The sequence below is a fragment of the Centruroides sculpturatus genome, unplaced genomic scaffold (genome assembly GCF_000671375.1).
Source record: "Centruroides sculpturatus isolate CEXI.00-Female unplaced genomic scaffold, Cexi_2.0 scaffold17, whole genome shotgun sequence".
In the NCBI taxonomy this organism is placed as follows: domain Eukaryota; kingdom Metazoa; phylum Arthropoda; class Arachnida; order Scorpiones; family Buthidae; genus Centruroides; species Centruroides sculpturatus.
Genome location: NW_019384462.1, coordinates 1,545,609 through 1,557,129, shown reverse-complemented (window position 1 = coordinate 1,557,129; position 11,521 = coordinate 1,545,609). Strand labels below are relative to the sequence as shown.

General features: G+C 32.6%; 1 protein-coding gene across 6 annotated transcripts in view; it reads right to left on the bottom strand.

Annotated features, from left to right (window-relative positions):
- Positions 1–11,521, bottom strand: part of LOC111620911 (mucin-5AC-like) — a 63,568-nt gene that overhangs the window by 13,295 nt on the left and 38,752 nt on the right. For all 6 annotated transcript variants that reach the window (XM_023362936.1, XM_023362938.1, XM_023362937.1 and 3 more), the window contains one exon: positions 8,296–9,084. In XM_023362936.1, the coding sequence (XP_023218704.1) occupies positions 8,296–9,084 (789 nt within the window). The remainder of the gene's footprint in view (positions 1–8,295; positions 9,085–11,521) is intronic.

Sequence of the window (11,521 nt, the reverse complement as noted above, 5' to 3'; positions counted from 1 at the left end):
ACAATAAAGATTTCAAGCTAACCTCCGGCAGTGACTTCTTGCAAAGAATATTTTCAAAAATTCATAAAATTCACCGAAAGGCAGTTTTAAGATTAATTAAAAATCAATAATTGGAAGCAAATACATTTTTATTCTTAAAACTATTGTACACATTAATTGTATATACAATAGTAAAAGTAAACTTCAAAGCAGATTTTCAATTTTCCTCATAACTATATTACATTCTTGATTGAGTGGGCATATTTTTCTCACTGGATGGCATTAATAGTTGGTGTTCTACCTCTTCCTACGAAGTGTCTTCGAATGTCGTTTAATACTATTCTGCCGTAATTGTTGAAGACGTCGTTTATAGACCAAAGCAGGTTTTGCTCGACGGGAGTCAGTTTCTTCACCAGAGAGGGATTTTCTTCTAACGTGGAAGGGGTGAGAGCGCGTTTTCTCTTTTCACGATCGTTCATGATGTTCTTCTTTGGAAAAAGAGCAGAAAACTGAATTCGATGTTTTGAACGACGTTTAAAGAAACAATTCTTTAAATGTCGTTCGAAACATCGAATCATGAATGATTGTGAAAGAGAAAACGCACTCTCACCCCTTCCACGTTAGAAGAAGATCCCTCTCCGGTGAAGAAACTGACTCCCGTCGAGCAAAACCTGCTTCGATCTATAAACGACGTCTTCAACGACTATGGCAGAATAGTATTAATAGTTGGTTATTTTTGATACAGTGAACGTTTGAAATCTTTTCACTTTTTTAATATTTTGTCTACAAGTAGCATGTGTTTTGCCTGGTCTAATTTTGAATGTGTTTATTTAAAAAGCCAGATTCGGATTCCTTTTTTTTTTTTTTTAAATTATTTCTTGTGTCACCACTTGGCAAAAGGTTTGTTTTGGTTATTTTATTTCTTGTTTAATCAATTTCAAAACTTGTAGATTGTGGCCAACTTGCACAGTCCAATGTGGTCATTTTTCACTCATCTCAGTTCAAGTTCTGCACAATGCAGTCTTTGTCAGGCAATCTTGCAAACATATGGCAGCACTACTACTTTGTTTGACCATTTGGCATCTGATAAACACAGAATTTCAAAATAGGAAGTTATCAAATGTAAAAATTCTCAACCAAAAACAACAAAGCATTGTTGGATTTCTTCAAAAGGAGACATTATCTGAAATACTCGTGTAAAGCGGTGCAAGTTGGGATTCAAACTGATATTTTCAGATACTGTTCACTGTTGATACCACTCCATTTGTCGACGTTCATACTAAAGGCCAATTCATCTTTAAACAAAGACACATTTTCTTTTCTTTTTACATCATAATAAGCCATTAAGTACAGTAACTGGACTTTTGGGCACTTCATTTCCTTTGGTCCTTGCCAAGCTGTTCACCAAACAGAATTTTGGAATGTGTTTCGAAGAGATAACCTCTTCAACTGCAGTTGTGAGACATTGTGCATCTCTCAAAGATGCTACTGGTCAGCTCATTGTTGAAGCCATCAACTCAAACTTCATGATTTCAGAATTGACTCAATAAAAATATTTGGAGTCACACATAATGCTGGTTCAAACATGCAATTTTTTCTTCCATCATAAGCAATTATTCCAATCGGAAGGAACAGCTTTGCTACAATCATTGGATTCACTTGGCAACAAAATGTCTTTTCTCATAAAATTATGCTACCATCTGATATGATTGATTCCAATGTCGAACCATCAAGCTGTTCACATTTGACTTTTCTCAATGAGAACTTGGACAATGAAGACAAAGATGACCAAGACAGACAAGAACGATCTGCTGATAAACAAACAGATGTCATGTCAGAGTTTGAAGATGGATGGATAGTATAAACTGTGTTTATCAAAGATCTGTATTCATTCCATGATGACCTCTTCAAGGTTATTGAACAATGTCACAAATTGATCAAAATTTTTGAATAAAGAAACTAAAGCAAATTCTAAAAAAGATTTCGCTTGAAATCGTTGAAAAAAATCTGAAACTTTTTCTTGATTGCAATATGCATTGAAACTCGTTGGTGCTGTTGTTTGAGTGGATTCTTTTATTGGAAAAGCCAAACAAATTTGCTTTACTTGAGCTGGAAAAGCTGGAGCAATTCATCAACCAAAATTTTGCATGTATTAGGGAGTTGACTTCTTTGTTCAAACCAATTGAGATCGACAACAAGGCACTAAGTTCAAGCAGATTAGATTGACTCACATCTAAATCACAAATTCATTGATAGTCTTTCCAAGAACATTTCAAAACATCATAATATGTTGCTTGTTTCATCACTGTACTATTTGGAACACTTTAAATTACCAACACAAATACATTATCTGTTGCAATATTCAACAGAAGAAGTAGTTATTTGTTTTTTGGATCAGCTTTATGCTCATATGTTTTCTTCTGATATTGAATCCTCATTAAATGATCTTTCTTCAAGCACTCAACTTAAAGAATCAATTGATTCAACACCAATTGTAACATCGACTCGAAGGTGCGCACACCAGCAACACTGAGACTAATTTTAATGCAAGAATTAAAGTCTTCCATTTGCTTTGTTACAACTCCTTCAGAAAAAGACAGTTTTTGTTTTGTTTTAAAAGAAGAAATTAAAATATCAATGTCGACAGGTAAATGCAGTAAAAATGTACAGAAACTTTACTTGATGCTCAAAACCATCGATCCTATATCAAGCAACAGCGAAAGGGTTTTAAATCTTCAGTTTTGAAACAATTTTCAAAACTTTGAGGATTTAAAAAGCTGAAGACTTGTTAAAGTTTAAACTAGCTACTGCTTAAGATGCTGCTCTGCAGCACTACAGAAAATCTTCAACATAAAGTTTGCTTGCATTTCTCTTTAGTACAACACAGAAGCAAGACTGAGACTTTTTCATAGTGCTTAACAGTACTGCAGGGCAGCATCTTAACCCCTTAGCAACCTTAGCTAGAGCTCTACTTGTGAACCTCATTTATTAACTTAAGATGAGCTAAATGATCTTGTTAGAGATCTGAACATGTCTAAAAAAACAGCCTGAACTTTCAGCTTCTCGACTGAAAGGCTGGAATTTACTTCATCAGACAACTAAGGTGAGTTTCTTTCGTAACTGTCAAGAAGATTTTCAAGACTACTATTCTGAAGAGAGTGATTTAATTTATTGCAATACAGTAATATTAGTGCTGTGATGAATGCACTTGATCATAAACATAATACAACAGAATGGAGACTTTTCATTGATTTGCCTAAGATTAGTCTTAAATGGCTGTGCTTTTACACAATGGAAACAAATTTTTTTCTGTGCCATTAGCTTATTCAACTAAAATGAAAGAAACCTATGAAAATATGAAACTCTTACTTAAAAAAATGTATCGTCACAAGTACAATTGGATCGTATGTTGTGATTTAAAAGTCATTGCATTATTAATGAATTTGCAGCTTAGCTATAATAAATTTTGTTGTTTCTTGTGTGAGTGGAACAGCAAAGACAAGAAAAATCATTATGTCGAGAAGGAATGGCCAAAGTGTGAAATGTTTATTCCTGGCCAGAAAAATATTGTTCATGCCCCATTATTCAATGCTGACATGATTCTTCTACCTCCACTTCGTATAAAGTTAAGGACTTTTCAAAAACTTTGTCAAGGCAATGAATGTAAACAATGCTGGATTTCATTATTTGAAGGAAAAATTTCCTTGTATAAAAAAAATTTTACACACCTGAACCATTTACGGTGTGATCACGCAAAAAATCGGTAAACAAACGTTTTCGAACCCCTTCTGGGTTCTGCTTCAGGTTCCAATCAGTTTCTATAAAGACGTTCGATATCCGTTAAAGTAGAAATTTGTTCGATCATGTCGTTTAAAGCTTGAATTTGAGTTGTAGGTGAATCCATTCGAACCTACAACTCAAATTCAAGCTTTAAACGACATGATCGAACAAATTTCTACTTTAACGGATATCGAACGTCTTTATAGAAACTGATTGGAACCTGAAGCAGAACCCAGAAGGGGTTCGAAAACGTTTGTTTACCGATCTTTTGCGTGATCACACCATAAATGGTTCAGGTGTGTAAAATTTTTTAGTAGTTCCGGTGTGATAAATAGTGAACTTATTTCCTTGTATAAGTGATGCTAAATCAAAGCAGGAGTTTTCATGTGACCACAAATAAGAACTTTAATTAAAGAAGATAAATTTGAAAGCTTGTTAAGTGCAGTTGAAAAGTCAGCATGGAAATCATTCAAAGATGTTGCACAAAATTTCTTGGATAATCTCTATCATCATAGAAAAGAGGTATTCCTCTTTTCTATGTTGATAGGGCCAGTGGAATTCAAGAATGCTTGCTGATTACTGTTGGACACTCAAGAGGGATTCACCAAATGTCAAACATAGCAGAAGCTTCAAATCCTGCCATTTTAGACAAGATAAATAAATAAGTGTATGCATATTGTCTAAATAAATATATTTTACATTTAAACTGGCTGTCACAAAAAAAACTAGACGTGATGGAGAAAAACTGTTTATATATTTGAAAATAGCATTAAAAATTCTATTAGGATCAGGTATTTTCATTTGTGTGCCAAAAAAAGCTTTCATTTTGTTCCCTAGTGTAATTAGACAATATAATGCCTTTATATATAGATGTGTGTGTGTGTGTGTGTGTGTGTGTGTGTGTGTGTGTATTATCCATTCAGCCATGTCTGCTCCTTGATAATTTCAAAGGCTATACTATATTTTCTGTTCTATTGCTTTCTGTACTATGTGATCTTATGCCAACTCTTTCAATTCAATCATGTTCTTGCCAGTGTCCACTTTGATCGTATCAACCCAACAAATCTTTTGCCAGTCTGCTCTCTTTGTACTCCTGACCATTCCCAGCACGAGGTGTTTTACAAGCAAATTAGTATGCATTACATGTCCAAGATAATCAGATGAAGCTTGGATGATCTGACTTCTTGTATCATTTCAGGTTTCACGTAATCAAGCATCTACTACTTTTGCCATCCACAGTATTGCAAACAGGGCTGTAGAGTCGGAGTCGGGAGAAAATTCTGGCCAGAGGAGTCGGAGTCGGAAAAAATGTCAACTCCGACTCCCACTTTTTAAATTTAGTTTAGTTTTTTATTTAAATGAAAGAAAATTTATTATATATTTATTAATTTTTTAAAATCTTTTTGTATTTTGTTATAATTCATTTATTTTAAATACAAAATGCATCAATTTAATTTATTAAATATGTAGTATTCTTTGTAGTATTTGTGTTTAGTAGTTAAATTATTTTGACCCAATTGAATTTGAATATTTTTGAATCAGTCCTTTATTATCCCTGCTCTAAATAAATACTCTGTACTTCTGAACGAGCCAGACTAATTGATCAGAGTACATATTTTTCTTTTCTGAACAAGGGGCTGAAGTAGCTACATCACACACATTTTAGTTGGACTAACACTTCTGGAAGGGTGAAATTGAAGTGCAAATGCTGTTGAATATATGTAAATGTAGAATTTTATTGCTCCCTTTCTCCTTTTATTAAGTATTTGTTAAAAATTAATTTTTAATATGAATATATATTAATGCAAGTTAAATATTAAAAATACTAACTATAAAAGTATTTGGTTAAATGCCTCAGACTTCTTTCAGAGTTCTGAGTAGAGTACCCCCCTATGAGGGCCTCTGCCCACTATAAAATGACTTGGTATTTAATTTTGCCAGAGTCAAAGTTGACCTACTAAAATTGAGTGAGTGTTTTTTTACCGACTCCGCAGCCCTGATTGCAAAAGCTTTCTCCAGCAACACAATTTTAAAACAAAAAATTAAAAAATATATTAACATGTTTAAAAATAGAAGCACATAACTGGTTATACATAATGAAAAGAGCTTTAAAATAAATTTTCTGTTATTTAATTTAAAAATGGTTGCGCCATTAACTTCTACTCTGATCATTTGCTGTATTCTTTTTTTTTTTATAATCTTGAATTGCCTACAGAAATAAACATCTAGACCACTGCATTACCATTTTTCTATATGAATTACATTAGAATGTTTTTAGTATCCTAGTTTTCATGAATGGCTGACCTCACAGATAAAAAATGTGGATCTTCTTATTTTTTCTTCTATCAAATGATATTTATTTTGCATCTAGCTTGCGCATGATAGATTCAGCATAGAAGATAAAAAGGAAGGTTGGTGCAGAAAAACTTGAACGCTGAGATGAGATTTTTCTATATATACAGATGACCATCACTCTGTTGTTGGCAGTGTCAAAACTTTCCAGTGCTTTTGCTAACTTTTTGCATCATAAATGCTGTGCCATTTTGTCATGGCCAGAGCAGTAAAGCATAAAATAGGGTGAGTGAAAAACTGCCACCAATCCAATGTAATCTGTTTATTCTGAGGACATTGACATTAAGTCTTGTCATTTCATACTTGACAGTATTGTCTTCTTTTATTAATGCCCTAAGCATTCCACATTCCAATCTTGTAAAAATTTGTGAAGTGCAAACTGTTTCTTTGTTGATCGCGTCAGCCGATAAAATTACTGAGAGATTTGCCTTATCCGTGTCATAAATATCTCAACTACTCAAAACAGGTTGTCGTTCTACCTCAGCACCTCCAGTTCAGGAAATCTACCTTCCAATACTACATTTGGAATATTTTCAGGAAAGTCTAAGAAATCTGATAAAGCTTTTTATGAAACAGGCCACCAAGTCTTTCTCCAACCCTCCCCATTTAATTCAAGCTTGAGACTGGCTGATAGTTTGCCTTTAAAACCATATTTTATATGGTTTTAAAGGTAAACTATGGTTAGGGCATTATCTTGTATAACTGTATAGTTTTTTTTAATAATTGTATTGTAGTGATATAATTTAGTTGTTTTAAAACCATACAAATCTTTTTTAAAACTGTATAAAACATGATTTTAAAGTAAAAGTTATTAAGTGGCATTATTATGTAGAAAATCTAGTTGTCAGATATAATTAGAACATTTATTATTTACAGTATCTTGATCTTAATATGAAATTACAAATTTTCACTAAATGGCATTTAAAATATGAAGAAATAAAAAAATAAACATTAAATTGCAATGAGAAAATAACTATTCAAATCAAGGCTGTGGAGTCGGAGTCGGATGGTAAGGAAAAGTCGGAGTCGGTAGATTTTTACGCGACTCCACAGCCCTGATTCAAATTAACAAATTTGCTTATTCTCAAAATCAAATCAGTTGAGAGTCAGATAAATAAAAAACAATTATAAATTCAAAATTTCCAGCAACTATAATTGGTGTTTTAAATTTAAAATTTAACCTACAGTGGTACCTCAGGATACGAACGTCCCAGCATACGAAATTTTCAGGATACGACACGAAATTCGAACATATTTTTGCTCCACGATACGAACAAAAACTCACCATACAACATCACATTAGTTCGCAGTACCATTTTTTATTCACTTCTGTTCATCGGTCTTGGTCCGCGCGTTTGCTTCGTCGTGTAAGGATCTTGCTCGACAAAGGAATTCTATCAGAAAATGACTGATTTTATTGAAAAGAAACATCCCAAAAAGGTTCACACTGGCCGTATTGCCGCTCGGGTTAATGACATTTGCCTAAGTCACTTTAGAAACATTTTAAAAAGTAGGCAAAGCCACACCTCTTTGGATAGATATTTTACGAAGCAACCTCTATCCAGTGAAAGTGCTGGTGGAAATGAAGGAAAGAAAGCAAAAAAGCAGTGAATAAAAAATTTAAAAAAAAATGAAACAGAAAAGATTAAAACATTAGTGTTAAGTTATTTTTAAGTTAAGTTTTAGTATCATTTCCCTTCTCCCTCTCTTCCTCCACCAGTTTACACCTCCACCGTCATCTATCCTCAAAGGTAAAGTGCAAATAAAACCGCATTTTTTTTTAATCAATTATTATTCTATTATGGTTATTTATACATTTACAACTACAAAACGCATTTTTCAGTGTTTTCCTTACTATAGTTATTTTTTTTAATGTACAACTTAGCTTTAATTTGAGTGTTTTTCGTGTTGGAACAAATTATTTGGTTTTACGTGTAATCGTATGGGGAAAAATGATTCACCTTACAACATTTTCATGATACGATATGAGTTTCGGAACGGATTAATTTCGTATCCTGAGGTACCACTGTATTATAATTTCAAATATGATAGAGAATAAGAATTTGGATTCAATTTAAGCTAATAACAAGACTATCTAATTATTGATTGCAGCTCAGTTTGGACATATCCTAGTTATTAATATAGCAAAATTTGATTATGTAATTTAAATTTGTATTTACTTACTTGTTGATTTGGCACATTCAGTTGAATGTTTTGACTTGGAACTACTGTAGCTTGTATCGTACCTATATTGCTAGAGGGAAGTCCTTGTGAGATATCATGAGTAATTTTAGTTGGAATTCCATTAGATTGTAAATTACTAGTTAAAGTTGATACAGGTGCTGAATTATCTGCAACAGTATCCATAGATGAAGTAGCAATTATATGAGATGTTTGTCCAGAATTAACACTTGGTAAAGAACTATTTTGAGAAGTTGCAACTTGTACTCCTACTATAACATGATTTATTCTTGATGATGGTACTACATTATCCAAAGATGAGTTTGAATTTACAATGGGCATACATGAATCCTGAAATATAGTTTCTTGCGTAGATAAAGTCGTTGCTGGTTGAGTAGTGAACTGAGCACTTGTAATTGGAACAATTCCATCACTTATATTTTGTACAGTTAAAGGAATTAATGGTGATATGGTTGGAGTTGTTGTAATAGTGGAAGTGACAGTTGTTGGAGTACATATACTTCCAGCTAAATTCAAAGACGTCATATCAACTGCAGGAGCAGCATTTAGCCTTGCCAGCAAGGCTGAATGATTCTGCGTAGTACTAGTCATAAAGCCTGCACTCGTAGTTGCTGTACTGATAAACGGTGATACTGTTACTGTGCTCGTCTGAATGTCTAGACCCTGAGCTTGCCCTTGAGGAACATTTGAAGACGACAAATTATGTGACTGTAAAATCACACTTCCATCATGGGCTAAGGTTAGCTTAACTTGAGGCACTGTCTGATTTGGCTGAAAAAAATTTAACAGCAACAATTTATATTTATTCTCATTAACTAATATGAAAAACTATTTTGTAAAATACAGTAATAAATTAGATTTAGAGTATAAACTAAGCTGAAAATTATAAATCTATTAGAAATATACAATTATAATTCTACTAAATAATAAACTCTCATAACTGAAGAATTTTGCACTTTTAAATGATGATTAAATACTTTTGGCTTTAGTGTAATATATGTATTCAATTAAAGACAAAATTTTTTAGTTTATTTTTGTTAAGAAATGACTCTTAAAATTTTTCAAGTGAAATTTCTTACAATTCTATCAACAAACAATAGTTTATACTTTGAAAAACTAAGAAATATAGCCAATACATTCATCCTAATATCGTTATTAAGTATGACAGAATATCATCTTTGTTTCATAAAATAATAAGTTAGATTAGTATATAGTTGAACCTCAATTATCCGGACTAATTGGGGATTAAGGTAGTCCAGATACGGAAAAATTCGGATAATCAAAACAAATACTTTAATTTGTCTTTTAATGATAATACAACATGTTTTCTTTTCAATGACATATCAGTAATATTAAAAATAAATACTGTATTTAAATCGTGATCAAATTTTCAAGAAACAAATGTTTCTATTGAATTTGGACTACTACTGACCAGCGCTAACAGACTACCTAGTGTTTGAAAGGCCATCTAGTGGTGCAAGAAGACAGATTTTATAAAATAAAAAGCAGTTGAAACTGCATTTTTATGAATAAAAATTTGACAAACTATTTATCATTTTATGACATGTAAAATTTTTTCATCGCATTCGCAGCTTTTAAGTAATGCATAAATTTTCGAGGCGCGAAGCCCTTCGGACCGCAAGGCATAGGCGGTGGCCCACGTCGTCCATGCCTTACGTCGCCCTTGGTTATAGAAATAATGTAATTTGAATTTAAATTATGGGTATTTGAATATAAAGTATAAATACGTATGTCAAGTTTTATTTTTAGAGTTTAGGACCACTGTGCTGGGTAAGACGTTGCTGAAACAAAAAGGTTATGCATTCCATCACATACAATACATAAGTACATCAGTGTCGTAATTCACCAAGTGCAAATCAGCAAATTCGTAAAATTTTTATTTAGAACAATCCAGATAATCGAAAATTCGGATAATAGAGGTCCGGATAATCGAGGTTCTACTGTATATTAAATCACAAATCTGACTGATATCTTTATCACTTTTAAAAATTAACTTACAAATTTAATTATTAAAACTGTTTAAAAGTATTGATAAACTATTTATTGTTGTTGGATAAATCATATTTATACTAAATAAACAATACTGTCTTTCTGTATTAAAATTCCTTAATGATAGTACAATAAGCACAACCAATAGTTACAAAGATTCCCTTTTACTACATTTTACTATTGCAATTAGCCAATTAAAAGTATTACATCACCCCAATTTGTATTAACTAATGTACCATTATTTAAATTTATATTATTCTTATGTTTTATAATTTAATGATGTTTTATAAATTTCTTTTTATAATTGTTCATTTCTTTATGTAATATTTTAATGTTCTGTTTAGCGATATCACAACTGTTTTCTTCAATATGTAAATATAGGGGTGAATTCTCATGCTTAAGTGTTATTGCCGCTTCATTGCTATATTCAGAAAAACCACAACTAGAAAATTGGCTATGGAAACATAGCTTTCCCATATACATATACTTTTTTGTTTTTACACAAACATGGGATACTATAGATCACCTCCCATGACTTTACCCATGTTTTAAAGTAGCGGAATTGGTCTACATCAGTTGCATGCTGTCCATGGAAGCTGTGGAGGTGCCGCTTCCCTTGTATTTTTTAAAATATAAATACGTATTGTGTGATTATTTTCATATTTTAACGTACTTTGAATTACTTAAAAAATTAATATTTTATAACTGCATTATGTATTTTATTAAAATTTCTATACATACTAAATACTGAACCTGTTACCGGTGTAATTTGCGTGAAAAAATCTTTCCAACTAGCTCTTCTTCAGGTAGACAAAAAATTCCGACGAAACACTTCGAAAAATGGAACGTAGATATTTAAATAAAAACCGAATCTAAAAATAGAACGCAGATGTTTAAACAAAAAATATGAAACTCGCATAACGAACGATCATTAAGATGGTCATGCGCAATCGTGCGCTGATGTTGCTATTTATAGATCGTTGTTTATGAGGGCCTGCCACGCTATAGAAAGATTAATCTCATCCTTCCGATTTATACATGTGGTCCGGTGGTTAGCCTTACAGATGGATATAGCTTCCCGCCATTTTAGTTGTTCCAGGTGGGGCGTAGTGTCGATGATGTCAGCTTTGTCGAACTCCGGTTCTATATCGGGATCAGATGCAAAGGTGGTTAGGGCCGTGGTGTACCGCCCATGCCG